Here is a 24,142-nt window from a genome sequence, read left to right on the forward strand (position 1 = left end):
ACTGCTGATAATCAGATCAAGTGGGGCAATCAAAGGGTATTACTCCCTTTGATTGCCTCACGAACATGTTGCTGTAGAAAACAATCCTCCAATAAATCCAAAAAAGTCTTTCTATCGTTCTAGTGACCAATCCACAAGTTCCATTCAATATCTGGAAAGTTAAAATCCCCCGTGACAAGATATTCTGATTTACTTGCCCTTTCTATTTCTCTGCATAACTGTTCATTGTATTCATCAGAGTCAGGCCTATAACATACTCCTACTCTCATTTTCCCTTTCCCAGTGATTATGTCACACCAAACAGACTCAACATTGCACTGTCCACCTGTGTCAACTGGATGCACTTCCTTAGATTTTGTGTTTCTCAACTAACAGCATAACCCCTCCTCCCTTCCTGCCCTGTCTGCCCTTTTTGTACACATTGTACTCCCTAAATTCCAATTTTGCACTGCTTATATCTGTGTGACACCATGTCTCTGATATCCCAACAATATCTGCCTTTGATGTCTTGATCAGCACTTCAAATTCATCAATTTTATTTACTATACTTCTAGCATTAGTGTACATGCAAGTATACGTGCACCTGTTCTTACCCTTAGTTACCCTAACACAGCTCATGTATTTACTTGTTCCATGATGACTCCCAGCAGCTCTTGAAGTCCCTAGTAACTTACTCTCTAGGCTGCTGCTCATTACAATAGAAGCAGTTCAAGAATCTCTTTCGCCTCTGCCTGCGGCTATCATTAATTTTTTCATCTGTGAATCCCCCTTCCCCAATCTAGCAGTTTTCTGACCCACCTAACACTGCCTCAATAGCTTCAGCAAATATCCTTGCACCCTTTCTATTTAAGTTTTTCGTTTTTTTTTTCTTTTTTTTAGGAGCATTAGCAACTAAGGCCATATTGCTCCGTGGATATGCGGTGGTCATTCTCTGACCTTTCCGCATCCTCCGTGTTTCGTGGTCACGGGCTTAAACCCCGGTCTAATCAAGAAGCGTGTGCTATGCACTGCTGCTCCTGCCCACCTGGCTACGGAGGCGCCCTCTATTTAAGTGTATCCCATCCCTGTAGAAAAAGTCTCTCCTATTAGCAAGCACAGACCATGCTGAAAAAAATTTACCCCGTGAGCCTTGTACAATCCCTCCTGGGCCGAATTGATTGACAAGGCTCTCACCATATACTTCCTCCTATCGTGTCTGGGCAGAATTGCAGACACTTTCAAATTTAACCCTAACTTGTGACTTTTTTCCAGCATTGACATGTACTTTTTAAGTAAATCTGCAGATCTCTTAAGGTCATTAGTGCCAACATGTACTACAATATCACCTTTTGTGTCCTTAAAAGATATCTGCCCTACAACATAGTAGTAGTAGTAGTAGTAGTGGTGGCACCTGATGCAAGAAAGCAAGTGTAGGAGCTTATGCAGCATCGGCCAAAAAAAAAAAAAAAAAAAAAATCACACCATACCCTCCAATTGCCTGTCCAGTTCCTCCTTAAATTTATTTAACCTATCAACTTCCACAATGACAGATGGAAGTTTGTTCCAGCAATTAACCACCCGCTGGCTAAAGGCAAATTTCCGCACATCTATTCTACATCTATCCTTTCTTAATTTGAACTTATGTCCCCGTAGGTTCATCACCTTTTGCCCCTGGCAGACGGAAAATGTGCAAAAATTTGATTTCCAGTAGAGAATAACTGATTATTGGTACACACTTACATCTGGTGTTGTGGATGTATGTAGTTTGAATATGTTTAGGGAAGAATTAGACAAATGATGATTAGAGAGTAATGGATAGTTGAGTGGGTAGTGTTTTTTTTTTTATTTTTGGCTTGCTTCATCTTTGTATCAACAGACTTGAACATCAAATTGGAATCCTTACAGCAACATTATTAATAAATATTGAAACATTGATGGATCCAATGGGATACCTTTGGTATTCCATTCATATGAGGGTTGTTTGATAAGTTTGTAGCCCCTCATACAAGGGCAATGTATTTTTAGTGTATATATATATATATATATATATATATATACACACTAACCAAAAACAAAAACAAAACCAAACCAGGGATAAAACAAACAATGAACAGGGCTAACCCCTCATTTACTGAAAGACCACCACCGGACAGATAAGTATAGCGCCACTCGATTATTCCGATAATTACCCATTGGGCTTTGTTTCTCCTCTACCAGTTTGCCGAATCCTAAGTTAAGTATTAAAAATTTTCAAAAATTAAAATTAAACTGAAAGACAAATTGACATAAAACTATCCTTATTCAATGAATTAAATAATCTAAAAGAGCAAAATAATCTCACTAATAAGGCAAAACTGATAAGGAGTTAACAGAAACGGGTAATTATGAGACATTCCTTTAAAACTGGCTATCGATCCGCTCAAAGCCCCAGATGAAGTAGCGGATAGATGACCAGGTAAGGGAACGTTAGTTAGTATTGATTAATATTATTAATTAAAGTTAAATAATTAGAATTATAACTAAATTCATTAGTTATTATATAATTTGAACACGACCACAGACCCCTAGGAATAGGTTAGACTAAAAACGCTAACTAAATCTCCTGTTCAGGATACACCTTAATACCCATAGAAAATAGACGCCAAATTTAAGTAATCTAAGCAATCAAACTAATATATATATATATATATATATATATACATACACACACACACAGGGTGTCCCAGGAGGAAAGGTCAATATTTCAGGAGGTGAAAGGATAGGTCATTTTAAGCAAAAAAGTTCATATAAACATGTGCCCTATCCCGAATGGTTTCTGAGATAGAGCTACTTTAATGTACATTTGTTTTGAAATTGGCACGCAATATTTTCCTTCCCTCCCATTATACTGCGCCATTTGGTTGTCAGTTGCCAGTTATCAGTTGATTGTTCTGACTGTAGAAGTGAATCAGACTGCAAGTGAATCAGTGAGTAGTGTTAGTTCTAATTGTAAAAGTGTTTGCTAAAAATGCTGTACATTTTTATTAATGCCAAATATGCAGATATGCTGTATGTTTACGGTTTCTGCGATGGTAGTGCCCCTGCTGCTGTTGAAGAATACCGTTGACACTTTCCTACACGTCGAATTCCGGATCGTAGAGTGTTTTCAACACACTGCGTGAAAGTGGTATGCTTTCCAGTGCTCCTGTTTCATCTGAACAAGGACATTAAGAAAATGTGCAGGAACAGAAACATTCTGAACATGGTTCAGCGTAGTCCTACAGTTAGCACACGAAGACTTTTTGCACGTCTTGGTGTTTCACAAACACGTGTATGGTGGACACTACATGAAGAGAGCTTGTACCCATTTTACCTATAGCATATGCAAAATCTTCACATAGGGGACAGTGCCATGCGTCTTGAATTTTGTCATTGGTTAAATGCCAATCGTGAAGTTCTTCCATCAGTACTATTTACTGATGAAGCCACGTTTACCTGGAATGGAATCAACAACACACGTAACACTCGTCGATGGTAGCACGAGAATCCACATGGTACAGTGGAAACAAGTTCCCAAGTTCGTTTCTCAATCGATGTGTGGTGCGGTATGATCGATAACCTGTTGATAGGTCCCGTTATTTTAGAACATCGAATGATTACCTTTAATTTTTGCAAAATACATTAGGTGAATAACTAGAGGACGTTCCTTTGGCCACACGGTGTGCTATGTACTTTCAGCATGATGGGGGGCCCCCTTCCCATTCTACCAGATGTGTGAAGCAACATCTGGACCGAATTTTCCCTAATTAATGGATTGGTCATGGTGGTGCCATTAACTGGCCACCAAGATCTCCAGACCTAACCCCATTAGATTTTTGTTTATGGAGTTGGATGAAGAGTGAAGTGTACAGAAGAAAGGTGGATACAAGAAATGATCTGCTAGCTCGCATAATGGACGCTGTTGCCCATATAAAGGAATGTGAAAATACACTTAGACAAGCAACACGCCATGTTCTCATGAGAGTAGAAAAGTGCATTGAAGTTGATGGTGGCATTTTTGAAAATTTATTATAAATTGTTTTAAATTTGTCACTTGAAAAATAAATATTCAAATGCCTCTATCTCGGAAACCATTTGGGATAAGGCACATGTTTATATAAACTTTTCTGCTTAAAATGACCTGTCCTTTCATCTCCTGGAATATTGACCTTTCCTCCTGGGACACCCTATATATATTGTAAGGTCTTGTTTTTCGTGTGTTTTATATGTACGGTTTTCTTACTATTGGTGCACACAAATGAATTTTGTAGAAGCATATCCCAACATCTTTTGTCACCCAATATCTTTGAGTTTATTAGTCTCCTAAATACTAGTTGAATATGGGCCTCTGACAGTGCAGGCCTGTGACTTCCTGTTTTGGGATAAGAAGAATTGTGCAAACAGTAAATTGAGACAAAGCAAACCAGATATACTGGGATGAAATTAATAACTCATATTTAATATACATTATTTACAAATTATTGGCAAATTGAATACAGTTCCTGCATTAGTAGACACTAATACAAATTAAGGGAATCTTTTATTCTCTGTACTTTTTATCCTTTTATCCTTTATTCACTGTAGTGAATTTTGGTTCTAACTCAGAGGATTGTAATTTCAACATTAGAAGGCTATAAGCAAATCCATTCTTACTCATATACATAAATATACTTATCCTGTGTACTAGGTGGCTAACATTCAAAATTAGCCTTCTTGAAGAAAGGACTTTATTACTAAACAATCTTCAGCAAGAAGTCAACTTGTATTCTGGAAATACAGTTCTTTGACATAAATTATGGCATCCTGCTAAAGTTCTAAAATTAACACAATACTGTATATAACTGTGAGTGGAAAACTGAATGCCTATTCTTAAAACAAAATATGAGCATTGAACTGGTACTAGAGGTTGGGTTGGCGATGTCTCACATACTTGAAACAAAGAAAAATTCTATTTACAGGTCTCAAGGCAATTTACCACTTCATCATTTCAGCCAAAAGCCTCTTGGCATTTGGCATTTGTGTAACTTACACTTCCAGCTTCACATTTATATGTATATATACATCTGCATTTTATCAGGTCATGGGGTTTTGTCAATGATATACAGGAATTTTGCTAGCAGGGAAAAGGAGATGATTATCCCTTTGTATAAGGCAATGGTCAGGCCACGCCTTGAGTACTGCGTACAGGTCTGGAGGCATTTTAGGAAGGATGTAGATTTGCTTGAGCATGTACAGAGAAGGGCAACAAGATTGGTGAGGGGAATGAAGGGATCCTCTTACCAAGAGAGGCTTAAGTTCTGTAAATTGCAGTGGCTGGAGACTAGGCACCTGCAAGGTCATTTGATTGAGGTGTATAAGGCCTTGAATGGGTTGAGCATGCTGAATTCTGTTGGGATTCTTCAACTTGCTCAGATTAAGAACCTGAGGGAGCACAGATTCAAATTGAGGAAAGACAGTTGTAGAACAGATGTGCGGAAATTTGCCTTTAGCCAGCAGGTAGTTGATTGGTTGAACAGATTTCCATCTTTTGTTGTGAAGTTGATATCCTAAATAAATTTAAGGCTGAGCTGGACAGGCATTTGGAACGAATGGAGGGGGTGAAATGGGAGGGTTTTTTTTGGCTGGTGCTGCATGAGCTTGCTTTCTTGCATTCTATGCCTCTACTAATGCTAATATGATGGGAAGAACATCCTTCCTCACATAAAGCAGCAATAGCTGCTTTATTAACCAAGGTTAGCCTTGGTTGCGACCCTTTACAACACTCCATGCGCCCTTTCAAAACGTGAGAATGTTCTGTTGATTAGCAGCAGCCTCAATCAGTCGGTGTTTCCTCCTACTGTGTGATTACCTATTTCATTGTTACCCTTCTTACTTGTCCAATTGTGTTATGTCTATAAATATCCGATATATCGCTGTTTGGTTAGAATAACTGTTCTTTCCCATTGGACACACTGTTTGTTCAGGTACACTTAAGGTAGCAAATCTACATTGTCACCTGCGGATGCATTATCTTTTTGTGCATTCAGGATGATGGATGTGTGTATGGGACTGTATCGCACAAAGAGCTGACTGGTAAGTATAGCTATATATCGTCCTAGCACTGTCTCTTCAGTCATGTTATTTTGCATGCAAAAGTCAAAATATGTTCTCAACCAATCTAACATACATCACGTCATGTCATCATTTGTTAACCATATTAACCAGCTACTGGAAACAAAACTGTGAAGTTGTTCACAACATTAATTTAAGATCTGAACATCTTAAAAACTAGCACAATAGCACTCTTCCTTCGTGGCATCAACTGCACGTAACTTGCCATTCTGACACAAGCAAGAAATGACTGCAACTCTTGCAGAGCATGCTTATATAGTTGAAAGTAACAGCTGATGCAATATTATGTCATCACCTACACGTGTCAATATTATCTAATGCAAGAAATATTGCCGTATACTTAGGTTATTCGGACGACAGTTACAATTTTAAGGGGGTGATGCAGTTTCTTTGAATACCAGTGTATAATAATAAATTATTATTAAGTATTTAATTATCATTATAAATTCTTAGTATTTATTTGGTATTAGTAGTGGCAAATAATGCAAGAAAGCAAGTTTTTATAGCTTGCTAGCAAAATTCCTGTATATCATTGATCCATCAGCTTTGCTGGCAGCTTGTCTGCAGTACTCAGAGAACCATATCTGACTACACAATTACCCCCCCCCCCCCACCCATGTCTTTTTCATTTTCCATGACCCTGGGTGTAGTACCACACAGTAAGTGTGTTATTCTGGGGTTTCTACTACCTATAACAAATGCAGAGTATATGCAGTACTTTGCATTTCTAAAGGTTAAACTTCAGTTGCCATTTCTCAGCCTATCTGCCTAATTTTTCTAGATCCTGTGCAGTAACATACCGTCATTACTGTCATCAACCAATAAATAAGCAAAAAAATAGTTAATGTAAGAATAAATTTAGTTACTTAAACTTTGGCACATATAAGTTTGCATTTATTAATACGGAATTATAATTTTTTTTTTTGTCCATACCGCAATTCTTGGATTGAACCTGGGCTAGTTGAAATCATATTGTCAGCTGCTAATTGAATAGTGCTGCTGCTGCATCTGTTATATACTGTTATCCTGTATGAGTTTTTTTTTATTGTTTAATTGAAATCACTTTCAATCTCACTGCCAACCCTTGTTATCACCTGCAAACTTGGACATTAAGCCTGATATGGCTTCATCAATATCGTGAACAAATATAGAAAACAACAATGGACCCAGCACTGAAATTTGGAGGACTCTACTAATAACATTAATCCATGATGACCAGTCTCCATTGATTAATGGTGTCTATGGATAATAACTCTTTGTTTCTCCCACTCAACCATCCTTTTATCTATAGCAGTAACTTGCCAGTAATTTGCACTTAATGCCACACTGCTCCAATTTGTACAGCTGTCTTTTACGTGCAGTAGTAACAAAAGCTTTCCTGAAATTCAAAGTGTATGATATCAGATTAATATGATATCAGAACTACGATGTAATGACTATATCGTAGTATACAATAAAATTGGTCAGACAAGATTTCCCCTTAACAAATCCGAGCTGTATCTGAAGTATAACTGCAGTCCTGTCTAGATGGTTCCATTACTTCATTAAACAGTGACTCCATTATTTTCCCTGGAACAGAAGTTAAGCTAACAGGTCTGTAATTACTTGTGTCACCCTTTTATCTCCCTTTGTGAATTGGGGATACATTTGCATATAATTCTCATAATTATAGCTAAGGGTTTGCATACCTCCTTTGCTGCCTCTCTTAATATAATTGGATAAATCCTATCCATCCCAGGTGCCTTTTTTATGTTTGACTTCAACAATTTCTCTTCCACTTTCCTCTTAGTTATTAGAAAATCATGTAGCTCCCTGTTAGAACATAATAAACTTCTGGCATCCACTTCTCTAAAGAATTTCTCATGTGTGAATGTAGATGCAAAATACTCACTAGGCGTAGCGAGGGTAGTGCAGGGGGGGCAGTTGTCTTTTGGCGCAAACCAAAGGAATTATCTATCACATTCACATTACATTATCACACTCGGGGTGCCAGGAAGACGTTTTCCCCCTGGGCATCGACAACCCTAGCTATGCTACTGAAAATACTTATTCAGTTTGTCAGAAACTTGAGCAGGATGAACGGTTGAACCATTGATATCAAGTGGACAAATGAGATTCATTCCCTTCCTTCTAGTGTTTACATAAGTAAAGAAGTTGTTGCTGTGTTTTGTTACATTATTTTGCCAAAGATTTCTCATAATCTGCCTTGGCTTGCCTAACCTCCTTTGTGACTTGATTACAGACTAGTTTATATGTACCATAGGTTTCTGTATTACCTGATAATTTATATGCATTCCATGTATTTTTCTTCTATACCACTATTATCTCTCATTAGTTCATATGACATCCATTTAGGTCGAAGTCTTGAACATTAGCATTAGCATTAGTAGAGGCATTTGATGCAAGAAAGCAAGCTTATGCAGCATCAGCCAAAAAAAAAAAATAAAATAACCACTTCCACTTCACCCCTCTGTTTGTTCAAAATACCTGTCCAGCTGAGCCTTAAACTTATTTAGGCTATCAACTGCCACGACAAGGGATGGAAGTCTATTCCACCACCCAACCACCCGCTGGCTAAAGGCAAATTTCCTCACGTCTATCCTACATCTGTCTTTTCTCAATTTGAATTTATGCCCTCTCAGGTGATTATTCTGAGCAAGAGGAAGAATCCCATTAGCATTGAGCATGCTCAAACCATTCAAGGCTTTATACACCTCTATCAGATCACCTCGCCAGTGCCTAGTCTCCAGACACTGTAATTTGCAAAACTTAAGCCTTTCTTCGTAAGAGCACCCCTTTGTTCCATTCACTAATCTTATTGCCCTTCTCTGTACTCGTTCCAGCATCTCTACATCCTTCTTGAAATCAGGCCTCCAGACTTACTGTATACAGATACAGTACTCTAGGTGTGGCCTGACCATTGCCTTATACAAGGGAATAATCACCTCCTTATCCCTGATAGAAAAATTCCTATATATATCACCGACAACACACCATGAGCTACTCTTGCAGCCCGTCTGCACTGCTCAGAAAACTTCATATGTGCCTGCACAACCACCCCCAGGTCCCTTTCATTCTCTACCACTGTCGGTGTAGTACCACAGAGTTGATACGTTGCTCTGGGGTTGCTGTTTCCCATATGTAGTACTTTACATTTGTCAATGTTAAACTTCATTTGCCACCTCGAAGCCCATCTGCTCAACCTTTCCAGATCCTGTTGCAGTAGCATAGTGTCAGTAGTGTCCTTGACAACCCTGCCAACCTTTGTATCGTCTGCAAACTTGGACATTAAGCTTGATATACCATCATCAATATCATTTATAAATACAGAAAACAATAATGGACCCAATACTGAACCCTGAGGGACTCCACTAATAACATTAGTCCACGATGAGCAGTGTCCATTGATTACCACTCTCTGTCGTTTCCCCCTCAACCACCCCGTTTATTTCTTATTTCATAGTTGGTACATTATTTCTTAGTTGGTATGAAAAGCCTAGTAGTTTCTGTAATTATTTCCCCGAATGCTTTCCATTTAGAATTTATTACTGGTAACTTCATTAGTTGGTCCCACTGTATAGAATTTAAAAACTGGCTTAGACCACTGTAGTCTCCTTTATGAAAACAAAAACCCTTCCCTTTGCCCTTGATGGTAGTTACTTTAAGTAAATTCCACGTAAATACACTGTGATCACTGCCATCTGGTGGTTATTTTATCTGCAGATTCTTAATGTACGAAGAATCATTGCCAATAATGCGCTCTCTCTCTCTCTCTCTCTCTCTCTCTCTCTCTCTCTCTCTCTCTCTCTCTTGTTGCCTCTTTAACTGCTGCTGTAGAAAACTCATCTAAAAAGCTATGTATTAGCTAGGTATTATTAATATATGTTATTGCATTAATTATTATAATATATATGTTTATTGTTTATTTAGCTAGGTCAGTGGTTTTCAACTGGGGTGCCGTGGCACACTATGGTGCCACAACAACATTATAGGGGTGCCATGTAATTTGGGTTTCAGTTACTTAAAGTTATTTTTATTATTATTGTTTTTTAATTTGTATATTTATTTCATTATAAAACATTGTACGATATCCATTGTACCATATCTTTTTAATTTTGTGGTGATCTATAATTGATCTTTATTTAGTACCTCTATATAAAGAAAAAATATTATATAGGTATATATATTAAAAGGCCGAAAGCCACTGTGTTAGGTATTTCTTTTGGCCTAGGGGTGCCATGAAAAAATTACTGGGACACTAAGGGCGTTGTGAACTGAGAAAGTTTGGGAACCTCTGAGCTAGGTATTAATAATATACGTAAACAACTTTCACAAATGGGATAATTGTAAACAGTCACTGGAAGAATAAATGTAGTTACTTAAAAACTTTAGTACATATATATGTAATTTTTCATTTATTAATATGGAATTGTAATTTTTTTTTTGTTCATGTTGCAATTCTTGGATTGACTCTGGACTAGTTGAAATCATATTGTCAGCCACTAATTGAATATGCTACTGCATACTGTTATCCAGTATGAGGTTTTATTATTATTGTTATTTATGATTTTTTAGGCATGTTTGTATGTGGTACATTTTATTATATTTTTATAATAAAGTGTTTGAATATTGAAAAGGATAAGGAAAAAACATACATGGTCATACCGAATTTCTTATATCGTGGTCTGAATCGCATGTGCCTATTCAGTGGGGGGGGCCCCAACATCCGATGGTAATTCGTTCCACAAAACCTATTGTATGTTGAAAATATTGTAAGTTGAAACTAATAATTCATTGATTTCCTGTAATTCATTCTCTAACAACCATAAAATAAGTATTTCGTACATGTTACACTTAATTTTTACATTAAAAATTAGTGTTTAAAGATTATTTAATAAATAATCATAAAACATGGTAAAATAAAAAAAACAAACAATCAATTAGCATTTACCTTAGACTTGAAGTGCAGAACTGATGAAATTAATGGTGGCGGCACTATATCAAGCTTCAGGTGTCTTTTCAGTCTTTTGTTGCTACTGGCAAAGAAACTGTTCAAAGTGGACTGTTTTTTATGACGTTTTTTTGTAGCTTCCTGAAGTAAGAAATGACTTCGTCTTCCATTTTGCACATCATGAGTTCAGTTTTTTCAATGTTGGGGTGTTTTTTTACCACTTCTCTTAAACGCTCCCAACAAGAACTGACAGTCTTTAGCTCTTCAGCTGACAGTTTTTTTTTGGCCCAGGGTGCCAATCAAATTCAAGGTCAAGCATATCTAGTGCGAGTCAAACAGTGATCTTTCTGAGAGATAAAAGTTCTTTTTAAGTTATATTGTTTTCTATCAGCAGTTTATTTATCATAAATAAGTTCTACACTTGTAAAGTATCAAGTAAGGACAGAGAAAGGAAATTCACCTTTCTTTTTGTTATATATATTACATTCTTTACTAACAACTAACTTTTCTAACCGCTTGGCCTCTTTGCGGCACTGCCCCTGCCTCCCCGTGGCGGGGCCGGAAACCTTGGCAGAAAAGTCCTCTTGCCAAGGGCAAAAAGGAGCAAACATGGCAAATACAGACCATATTGACATGAATAACGACAACCCAAAGAGATTGAAGACTGATCGGATGGAGCAACCCTGCCCATCTTTCTTAATCTTCCACTCTCTCAGTAACCAGCCTATGAGTAAATTATCTCCCCTTGTTATACAGAAACATCTGGAGGGTATTGCAGGATCTCCCAAAATGGTGAAGAGACTGCAAACAGGAGACTTACTTATAGAAACCATGAATCAAAGACATTCTGAAAAGCTTCTACAACTAACAAGCTTTGCGGGAATTCCTGTAAAAATATCTCCTCACGTAACCGTAAATTCATCTAAGGGTATCATATCGAGTTGGGATTTATTAAATGTCACCGAGGAAGAAATAACCCAAGAACTGCAGGGACAGAATGTAATTGAAGCGAAAAGCATAATGATTAAAAAAGATAATCAACTGACAACTACCAGAAATATTATTCTTACCTTCAGTACGCCAAACTTACTCTCCTCTGTAAAAGCAGGTTATTTATTTTATTGCATTAACCCATACATTCCCAACCCTTTAAGATGCTGTAAATGCCAAAAGTATGGGCATTCTTAAACTGTATGTAGAGGAATTCCTGTCTGCCCCAACTGTTGGTCCTCAGACCATATACAAAATGACTGTACAGCTCTACAAAAATGACATGCCCAAATTGCAATGGTGACCATCCTGCATATTTCAAGACGTGAAAAGTGGACAACTGAGAAAAAAATAGTAAAATACAAGGTTGAAAACAAAGTCAGTTACCAAGAAGCAAGAAAACTAGTTGCACCAACTATAAACCAGAATATTACCTATGCAAATGCTGTAAAAAAATATCAAGCAGTCTCCGTTCAAACTGATGTCACAGTCCCTTCTAATAAATCAATTTCTGATTGGGCTAGAAATGTCCTCTCTGAGATACAACCAAATGTACACAAGCAACAATCCAAGACCACAGACCAAGCAAATAATACACCTCTGACAATACCAGCGGTATCTCCTCCACCAGTGATTGCTACCACATCTTGTATTACAAACTCAAATGCTATGAAAAATATTCAGAACACAACCATGGACACAGATGGCAGATCTATACAGGAAGATCCTATTTTAGAAACCCATGCTAAAGAAGAAGAAGAAATGGACACTGGTCGGCCAGTTTTCCAAAAAAAAAAAAAAGACAAACAGAAATTGGAACACCATAAACCAGTCACCTTCAAAAAGTAGTCAGAATCAGCTCCATCAACTAAACACAAATAATGCCTTGCATTTTACAATGGAATTGCAGAGGCTTTCATTGCAATACAGAAGATATCCAAAATCTAATTAATCATTTTTCTCCAGTTGCCCTTTGTCTTCAGGAAACTTACTTAACATCGCAAATTTCTCCTTCGATAAAGAACTATTGCCTTTATCGAAGGGATTGTAATACAACAAATGCTGCCCATGGTGGTGTAGCAATCCTGATAAATTCAAAGATCCCAACTAAACATGTTTTACTTCAAACTGAAATAGAAGCTGTTGCTGTGCATATAATTCTCCATATTGCAGTAACACTAGTATCAATCTACTTACAGCCAAACCATACTTACTGTTTAAAAGATCTTGAAGACCTCCTTATACAGATACCTTCACTGCTCTGTATATTAGGGGATTTCAATGGGCATCACTCCTTATGGGGCCATCCTAAATTAGATAGACGAGGTCGACTCATTGAGAGCTTTTTAGAGGCACAAAACCTCTCCATACTCAATACTGGCACACATACTTCTGTTCAGCTCCCAACTGAACATACCTCAGCAATAGATCTCTCCATTTGTTCTCCATTACTGGTCCTGACCATAGAGTGGTATGTTTTAAGTGATCCAATGGGTAGTGATCATTTCCCAATCGTATGTAACCTATTAATAGCACAGATTCCTCCAGCTCAACCCTGCAGAAAATGGAAATTTGCCCAAGCAAACTGGGCAAATTCCAGTCATTAATATCTTTTGATGAGAAAAAAAATTCATCTCCAGCCTATCAGTGATACATCATGTCACATCTCCTAAATGTGGCTAAAGACACAATACTACTATCAACTCCCCCCGGTCATAAGCATTATAATTATTGATGGAATGAGGAATGCACAAAAGCAAAAAAAAGCAAAAAATAAAGCCTGGAATTTGTTTCTGCAAAATCCAACAACAGCCAATCTAATAAATTATAAGAAGTCAAAGGCAAAAGCACGTTTCATACAAAGGCAAGCCAAGAAAGAATCCTGAATCCGTTTTGCCTCAAGCATTAACAAAAACACTGACACCAAAATAATGTGGAATAAAATTAGACAGCTTTCTGGTAAGTTTCCTACCGTACCTTCTCCAATCCTTTCCTGGAATGGGGGAGATCTATCTAAACTTTGGATATTGCAAATGCTTTGGGCAACACTTTTGCCGAAGTCTTAGCGTATTCAGCTTATATTCCATCATTCCAAAGAATTCCATCATTACACTGCAGAACGAATTTTCTATTAACTTTCAAACTGCTCTCCTTCTGCCCTATAACAAACCTCTGCAATATTTTGAACTCTTGCATCCCATTGAAACAGCTCAAAATGATGCCGCAGGACCAGATGGGATCTATTATATCATGCTAAAACATCTTGATGACAAAGCTTTGTGCCTCCTCCTGGTCTTTTACAACCAAATTTTTATAGAAAACGTTTATCCAGCCTCTTGGCATCATTTTACTGTTTTGGTCATTCCTAAAGCCTGGAAAAGATCCAACCAGTCCCCATAGCCATAGACCAATATCCCTCTCAAGCTGCCTCAGCAAATTCCTTGAAAAAATTGTCCACAGTAGACTCGTCTTTATCATTGAGGCTGAACAGTTAATGAGCCATAATCAATACGGCTTTCGTAAAAATAGGTCATGCTTGGATGTTATGGTGAAGACTGAATTTGCATTTCTTAATGGTAAATTTGAAGTAACAATATCTTCAAATCTGTCAACGTTATGGATAATTAAAGGCCAGGTGTTTTTCAAGGCTGAATTTAAGCACCTGGTGGAAACATCATTCCAAGAACTTACAATCAGCCTCACATAATTCAGCATGTTGAACTTCAATCTCCAAAAATCTTTAAGGGTGACAGCATTTTCACCAGAGGTCGCTGAAAAGCAACTTGCGAACATTTTCATGGTGTAAATTTCCTTGGTTTCCAGTCACTTGCTGGTCCATTGGTTGAAGAAGATGAGTGGTGTTGGGTGGCAAAAATTTGACTTGAACGAAGTCAAATCGTGCCTCAAGAGATTGAACAAAGTTGAGATCATGGCCTGGTGCGTTATCCAGCAGGAGCAGTGTCTTCACAGGAAGCCTATTTTTCTCAAGATAACTCTTCACTGAAGAAGAGAAAATTTCAAGCTCCCATTCATTGAAGACATATCCTGTAACCCAGGCCTTCTTGTTACTGTGCAAAAACACTCCCAGCATGCCTTTGTTGACATTTTGTTGTTTAAATACACTGGGGATGTTAGAATGATACACAAGCAAAGGCTTCAGCTTAAAATCTCATGAGGCATTGGCACCCAACAAGAGAGTGAGCCGATCTGTCATAATATTATGCCCAGGTAAACTAGCCTCATCCTTAGCATTAGCATTAGTAGAGGCAAGAGGCATATGATGCAAGAAAGCAAGCTTTTTTTTTTTTTTTATGTAAACCCCAAACACGAGAGGTGTTAGAACCTATAGTACTTAGTACCGTGCTTGGGTTGGAGGTTGAGAAGACGAAAGAAGATATTTGTTGACATTGGACTTGAACTTCTGTAGACTGTAATTTTCAGGAAATACGTATGAAGGAAGGTTGTTCCAGAAAACGGCAGCTGAATGAATAAACGAGGAAGATGAAAAGTTGGTTCTGTGAGTTGGAAGTTGGACAGTAAATGAATGTTGGCTGGTGGCAGTACGTGTTCGGACTGTTTTGAAAGAGAGAGCAGGAATTATAGAAGCTAATTCAGAAGAACAGTGCCTATGGAAGTATCTGTAGAAGAGGCATGCAGCAGAAACAGTACGTCTATGAGACAGTGAGTGCAGAGACTCTGTTAGAGATGAGTCATTAATTAACCTAACTACCCTCTTCTGAATGGAATCAAGAAGTCCGAGAGAGGTTTTGGGGACACCACCCCAGATGTGGGAACAATATTCCATGGCAGGGCGGATTTGCGATTTATACAGAGTGAGCAGCTGTTTGGAAGTAAAGTAACGCAGAGAGCAAAAGAGAAAACCAAGTTTTTTAGATGCAGAAGAAGCAATATTTGTAATGTGCTTGTGCCAAGAGAGATTAGAGATTACTGTTTCAAAACTTCTGATGTCAATGTTTGCTCAGATCGTGTCAGTGAAATTATTCTTGCAGGAATGGAATCCTTCATCCCACACTCCACTTTAAAATCTCATCCTTTATCTAAACCTTGGTTTTCCAATAAATGTGCTAAGGCTGTTCAAGAGAAGAATGTTGCATATCGTAATTGGCTCGTTTCTAATTCTTCAGTTTCATTTTCTGCCTACACAAAAGCTCGCAACAATTGTAAAGCAGTTATTAATCAGTCCAAACTAGAGTTTGAACAGGCTAAGAGTAGAAAGCTTGCTTCTTGCCCTAATGGTAGCCAAGCATTCTGGTCTCTTGCCAAAGCTATTGGCTGCAACTTTTGGCCATCTCTGCTCCCACCTTTGTCCAAACCAGATGGTTCTGTTGTCACTTCAGCCAAGGGTAAAGCTGACCTGCTAGCATCCCATTTTTCTTCCAGCTCATGTATTAATGATTTGGTAAAACACCTCCCACCATTCCCAACATGCTCCATTCAATGCCCCCTGTGATCTTCCGTCAAAAGGATATCAGAAGGATTTTTATGAATCTTGATGCTAAGAAAGCTCCAGGTCCTGATGGTATTTCTCCACTTGTTCTCAAAACCTGTGCTCCTGAACTTACTCCTATTCTTTGCTGCCTTTTTTCACTTTCTTATTCCAAAGGTGTTTTTTCTTCTGCTTGGAAATTTGCTCATATCCAGCCAGTTCCTAAAACGTGTGACAAATCCCTCCCATCCAATTATCGTCCCATTGCAATTACTTCTACTCTTTCTAAAGTAATGGAGAAATCAATTAACCACCAACTCTTAAACTACCTAGAAACCTTCTGTCTGATCAACGATCGCCAGTATGGATTCCGTCAGTGTCGATCCACTGGTGATATTCTGGCTTATGTTACCCATTTATGGACTAATTCAATGGAAAAGTTCGGTGAAACACAAGTAGTTGCTGTTGACATCTCAAAGGCTTTTGATCGTGTTTGGCATAAAGGTCTTCTAAACAAGCTTCCATGTTATGGTTTGCCAACTGTTTTTAGTAATTGGTTATCCAGCTTTCTCTCTGATTGCTCACTGAGGGTGATGGTAGATGGCTCTCTGTCTTCTAACTTCTCCACTAATGCCGGTGTCCCCAAGGTTCAGTTCTTTCCCCCACTCTTTTCCTCTTGTATATTAATGACCTTCTCCCATTGACTGGAAATCCTATCCATAGTTTTGCCGAGATAGCACATTGCATTCCACTTTCCATTTTGAGAAACCTTGCCCTGCTCAATCAGCTTCAACTTCTTGAAAATCTGCTACCAATTCCTTAAATGCCGATCTTCAGGTAATTCTCCACTGGGGCAAAGACAACTTAGTTGATTTCAACCCTTCTAAAACTCAGTCTTGTCTTATATCTCGCAAAAAGGATTCTTCTGCTCCTATGCTTATCTTTAGGGACACTCTGATTTCTAGGCAAAATGATATATCTCTTTTGGGGATTACCCTGACTTCTAATCTCTCTTGGTAGAAGCACATTACAAATATTGCTTCCTCTTCATCTAAAAAACTTGGTTTTCTCTTTCGCTCTCGGCGTTACTTTTCTTCCAAACAGCTGCTCACTCTGTATAAATCGCAAATCGGGCCCTGCCATGGAATATTGTTCCCACATCTGGGGTGGTGCCCCCAAAACCTCTCTCAGGCTTCTTGATTCCATTCAGAAGAGGGCAGTTAGGTTAATTAATGATTCATCTCTAACAGAGTCTCTCCACTCGCTTTCTCATTGACATACTGTTTCTGCTGCATGCCTCTTCTACAGATACTTCCCTGGGCACTGTTCTTCTGAATTGGCTTCTAAAATTCCCGCTCTCTCTTTCAAAACAGTCTGAACACGTGCCGCCACCAGCCAACATCCATTTACTGTCCAACTTCAAACCCACAGAACCAACTTTTCATCTTCCTCATTTATTCATTCAACTGCCGTTTTCTGGAACAACCTTCCTTCATACATATTTCCTGAAAATTACAATCTACAGAAGTTCAAGTCCAATGTCAATATCTTTTTTCTTCTTTTCAACCTCGAACCTAAGCACAGTACTAAGTACTATAGGTTCTAATACCGCTCGTGTTTGTGGTTCACATAAAAAAAAAAAGATAGACTGGCTCTGTACATTGTCTGGACTTTGTATAGCTGACTTGCTTGCCTTGCCATTCCCTTTCACCAATATTTCTGTATGTGTGTTGTTATATATATATATATATATATATATATATAAAAAAAATGTTCTTGTTTATACTCCAGGACGACTATCAGGTCAATGGAGTTTACAATAAATCAATTAATACAAATGTTAATTGTATTTAGCAGTCACGGGCTTGAACCCCAGTTCACTCAAAGAGCATGTGCTACTGCATTTTCACTCCTGACCACTCGGTTACATCATATCATATGTGGCTGATATATGAGCTTTAAGTCTGTTTTTATGTAAATCTGTATTATATATTTTATCAACTATTTAAATATACATAAGTATATGACATTGGCCTAGTAATAAGTTAATGGAAACACAGATGTGCTGTTCAGTACATGACCCAACAATCTTTGTATTGTTTTGTCATTAGGAAAAAGTAGTCTGAATATAGTTAGTGTTATGTGCACTGGGCTACCTGATCTTGACATTATTTTAATTTATCTCCCCCACTGCACTTTCATATAGAATTCCATAAGCTGAGACACTAACTTATGGAATTCCCAGCATTGAGTTACTGATATCTATAATTTTGGAAATTTTACTTTTTAAAACAGTTTTAAATACATTTATTTTTAATATTTTTACAGTGTGAAAATAATATTTTTCATTTTGCATTTCAGATCAACAGTTTGATAAGGCAATTGAGTTATACACAAAAGCAATAGAACAAAATCCAAATGTAGCAGTGTATTATGGAAATAGGAGTTTTGCTTATTTAAAAATTGAGTGCTTTGGGTATGCATTGTCTGATGCATCCAGAGCAATTGAGTTAGATCGACATTATGTGAAGGTAGGCATTTAAAATAAAAATTATATATATTGTATACAGCAGGCCCTCATTATAACGCGGTTCGCTCTACACTGATTCGCTATAACGCTGTTCTTACATTACAACCCATATCTCACTCTAACGCTCTTTTACCAGCTGTACAGATTAAATTTTTGGCATGTTTAACGAAATGTTTCATCTGATATAGTCGCTAGCTTGAAAATGAATAGCAAAACAGCATTAAAAAGTTTCTCACGCCGACTTCTGAAATTTTCCTACGCTCAGTGAAATTTTCTCACGCTCAGTGAAATTTTCTTCCACACTAATTTAATTGCAGTATGGTGGCTTGTTACGTAGTTCCGAGATCAACATTTTAAAAAATGATCAAGCATATTGCTTGTAATATTTGCATTATATGCATTTATCCGAAGTCTAGTCATCACTCAGTACAGTATTAGGGAACGGACAGTTTACTTGAACATTGTATAATAATTAATGCAACGTAGTTACATTTTTGAAGATGAATAATGGCAGATAAGAATTAAAAAGCAACAACGTCTGAATGTGGTACGAAGCCTACTAAGGTAAGAAAAAGACTGAATTTGAAAATTAAATTATACATTTTGAAGCGAATTGATTCTGTTCAATGACGAGTAGATGAGTGCAATCATTTAGGACTGGCAGATTCAACTGAAAGAACAATTATAAAAAATAAAGAATTAATTTTAGCAGCGGGAAAGACAGCTGTTCCACTGCAAGCAACTAGTCTGGCTATTATAATTGAAATGGAGATACTTCTAAATAATTTTATTGAAGTAATATCCAACGCACAATTCCGTTAAGTTAAATATTATTAAATAAAAAGCGATTAGCCTATATGATGATCTGAAGAAAATTCACCTTAAAAAAAAAAAAGTGGAACCATTTCAAGTTAGTAAGGGCTGGTTCGATAGATTTAAAATTCAGGGAGAAGCCCTAAGTACAGATCAAGGAGTTGAAACTTTCAAAAAAGAACATAAAATTATTGAAGAGATTGAAGAGAGCTGTTATACTTCTCAACAAGGTTTTTAACATAGATGAAATGACTTTTTTTTTTGAAACTAAAGCCTAAAAAATTTCATATCGAAAGAAGGAAAAAACATGCCAGGCTTCAAAGCAGAGAAGGATCGGTTGACTTTATTGCTGAGTGGTAATTCTGCAGGGAATTTAAAGTAAAACCCCTTTTAGTTTACCAGGAAGAGGGACAAACTGCAACTCAAAATCGATGAAAGATACAAAAAACTCGACAGCCCAGGGCCATCAGATTAATAAATTCATGGTTTTAATTGGCATTTTAAGTTTAATTTTGATACGTAACGTGGTTATTTACCACATAATTATATATGTATGTAATGAAGAATATTTTATATGTACAGATTTTTAATATGAAATATTTTGACTGACATTTGGCATCTTTTCACTACCGTTTATTATTTGTGGGTCGCGGTGGTATAGACAGCGACTCACAAATGTTACATTACGGGAATACGGCGCTCGCTTAGTGCTCTGTTTTTCCAGAACAAATTATCAGCGTTAAGCGGGGGTCACCTGTATCTCTGTCTCCTAACAATGTTTGATATTAGTTTTCTATGGTTAAAAAAAAATAGTAAATTTCAGTCAGTTTGTTGGTTTCTATTTATTACTTTATAACAGATTGTAGGTAAAATTGTTATAATATAATAATTTATTACATTATTATACCAGGTAATTCTAAATTATTGTTGGGGTTTCCATGGCCTATAATTTTCAAACCGGAAACAACAATCAAAAAAAGAGACAACTGGAAGACAACAATCTTCCAGTTGTCTTCCCTCTGACAAGGCTGTACTCGCTGCATTGATGCTGGGAAGATATTGATGGCATTACTTCAAAATGGCGACAGTTCAAGAGAAGGCAAAGTACATACTTTGGAAAAGATCCAGCTTCAGATAATGCTATCTGACATTGGTTAAAGCAATTTCAAGAGACTGGTAGTGTTCTGAACCGAAAAGGAGTGGGAAGACGTTGATCAAATCCACGAAGCGTTTTCTCAAAACCCCCAAAAATCAACTAGATGAGCTTCTTTGCAGTTAGGTATACCGTAAACAACTGTTTGGAGGATTGTTCATAACCGCCTTCACCTCCATGCTTACAAACTGCAGATTGTGCAGGCTTTAAAGCCAAACAATAAACCCCGCCATTTCCAATTTGCCCAAGACATTTTGTCAAACATCGAAGCTGATAAAAATTACCTTTGCTAATGGAGATTTAGTGATGAAGCAACGTTTTACGTATCAGAAAGGGTAAATCATCATAACTACAGAATATGGGGATCGGAAAACCCTCATGTCATTTGAGAATTCAAAAGAGATAGTCCAGAGGTCAATGTCTGGTGTGTGCTTTGTCATATTCGGAAGTTTTGGGGCCCTTTTTCTTTGCCTAAAAAACAGGGACAGCGGTGACCTATCTGGACATGCTACAGCTGTATCTGTTACCCCAGTTGGAAAATAATCAGCCAAATGTGGTGTTCCAGCAAGATGGTGCACCGCCACATTGGACTCTTATTGTCCAAGAATTTCTTGACGCGTTTTCCTGGGCGCTGGGTTGGGTGTGGTGGACCAATTCTGTGGCCTCTGCTTTCACCCGATCTTATGCCACTTGATTTCTTCCTGTGGGGATAAGTGAAGGACATTGTGTGCAAGACCCTTGTGACCTCCCTCGATGAACTGAAGCTCAGAATTGTTGCTGCGATTGAAACAGTTATACCACAAATGCTGGAGAACACTTGGAGGGAAATTGAATATCGCTTGGACATCTTACGTGCCACGAAAGGTGCGTATGTTGAAGATGTTTAGCATTCTGCAGTATTTATTCTATATGTAATAAAACTTTTTCAGTTGCGCTTTCATATTTCGTAAACAGTTTCATGTCGTTGTTTCCAACAATAATATAGAATTACTCTGTATTATAATAATTATTAGTATATTTAATATTTATAATAAAATTATTATAAATAAGTATTGCAGTATCTCTTTGATTATTCATGAAAAAATTGGAACTGAAGTTATGAGGATGAATTTATTTAGATCTGCTAATCTCTTAGTTTAGCAGCGGGCTCTTCACCCTGCATATTTTGGCTTTTGCCAGTCTCCTGCTGAAGGCTGTTGTTCTCTTTTTCTTTTTTTTTTTTGGTGAGAACCTTGAAATTGCAGTTGTTTCATCAAACCTTTTTTGCTTTTTTTAATAAAACAAGTCTTGCAAGAAAAAATATGTGAATTTCTATACCAAAAGGTGGGAAATGGGTAAAGATCTATCGTTAAGAACTCATTTAATCTTTATAACCATGAACTTCCTGCAGTTTTGGTTGCTTCAACTGTCAATTAAACATTAAATATTACTTTTTGACTGTCACTGTAATATTTTTATGGGGAATTTCTTCTTTCTCCTTTAAAGCAAAGCCTTCTCCTGTAATGCAAATTTATCCATCCCAGAGCATATCTCAGATATTAATAATAATCAGGCCATTCATCAATTTTTCAGTTGATTCTTATGCAGTAAGAACCTGGTAATTTTTGAAATTTGATTTGAAAATGTAGATCAGATGTTCTAAATATCAGTATTGCATGACACATAACACTACATCCTATGTCCTGGGAAGGAGCTAGACCTTGCTGGCTCTTGATGCCCTGTTTTTGTTACTGGTATGTTAACTTCAAGGGGACCACATCTGGATGACCATTACCATTTTCTGTCCCAAGATAAAATTAACAATTTTAGTTAAATAATGTGATATATACAGCAAAGCCTCGATTAGTACAAATAATGAATCCTGCAAAATCATTGTATTAAATGAAATCGTACAATTTGAATCTATTATAACACATAAAGTATGATAATTGGTCCCACCCCGATGAAGATATGCAATAAAAAATTTTTAAGCACAAGTTTTTTTATCAATTTATTAACGTATATATTACCAAAGGATAATAAAAATGTATTTCTGATTCAAGTTTATTATAAACTAAGCAAAGAAAACATTACATTTTATTAAAATATTTTAGCACACTAGATTGAACAGTCTTCTTGGCAAAGGTAAGGAAAGCCAACACGAAAACCATGGCAAACTTCGGGGATCTTTCCGGTCAAACTGGTTTGCTACTACCGCACTGTAGTGTTGTTCGTTCGGTAAACAGATGGCGGGTGTTATTGGTCTGGAGTATAAGTCGAGAACGATATGTTGATTGACAGGTAAACATGGCAGACGATGTACTGATTGGTGCGTGAACACAACAGACAATAACATTGGTTTAGTCTCACTTGCTCTAATCTCAGAAGCACTAATGGTCACTTACCCCAATGATAACTTGCCCTAATGAACGCTTTCCATAGTGGTGTAAAAAGATCAGGTTACCCCATTTGAATCCCATGGGAGCTTGAACCCCTCCCTAAGTGGAGGGGTAACCTGACCTTTTTTATTTAGAACATGGGTGGACTAGTGGATAAATTTTTTATTAACAAAATATAAATTTTTATTACTGTATTTTATTTTGTTGTTATTTTTATTTATTTTTAAAGACACTTGCGCAGATACACATGTATCATAATGCCAATAAATACCTCAATAGCTATTCACAATATATATATATATTTATATTAATATATTGAATATTGAATAAAATATGCATAAATGGATGTGAAAATTATACAAAGTGCTAGTAACTAGAAGGGTGAGGATAGTAGAAAGAATGTTAATATCCTGAGAGTTATGAATTAAGAAAATTATGGGCTGAATTACAAAGCCAATAGACGGTGGGTGAACTGTAAAGTAAAATTAGTACAGTAAAATACATATAAAACAAAAAATAATAATAAATAAAAAAAATAATAATAAATAAAAAAAAAAAAAAAGGGTATGGACAAGTATAGGAACTGCGTTTCTATACTTGTCCATAACTCCAGGGGCTCACATCTGGTGAGTATGGGCTTGGTACACCCAGGGTCCTCAGCTGGATATCATCATTTTTCTCCTTCTTGAGAAGTAGAAGGATTCCCTTCTACTTCTCATAAGGCTTCCTTGCACCACATGGCTAATAATAATAATAATAATAATAATAATAT

General features: G+C 37.1%; 1 protein-coding gene across 1 annotated transcript in view; it reads left to right on the forward strand.

The window, feature by feature from the left end:
- Positions 1-24,142, forward strand: part of PpD3 (protein phosphatase D3) — a 246,514-nt gene that overhangs the window by 11,208 nt on the left and 211,164 nt on the right. The window contains exon 2 of the mRNA XM_090368865.1: positions 18,858-19,027. Coding sequence (XP_090224991.1) covers positions 18,858-19,027 — 170 coding nt within the window. The remainder of the gene's footprint in view (positions 1-18,857; positions 19,028-24,142) is intronic.

Source organism: Mastigoproctus giganteus, chromosome 2 (genome assembly GCF_048544385.1).
Source record: "Mastigoproctus giganteus isolate SK-2022 chromosome 2, ASM4854438v1, whole genome shotgun sequence".
NCBI classification, from domain to species: domain Eukaryota; kingdom Metazoa; phylum Arthropoda; class Arachnida; order Uropygi; family Thelyphonidae; genus Mastigoproctus; species Mastigoproctus giganteus.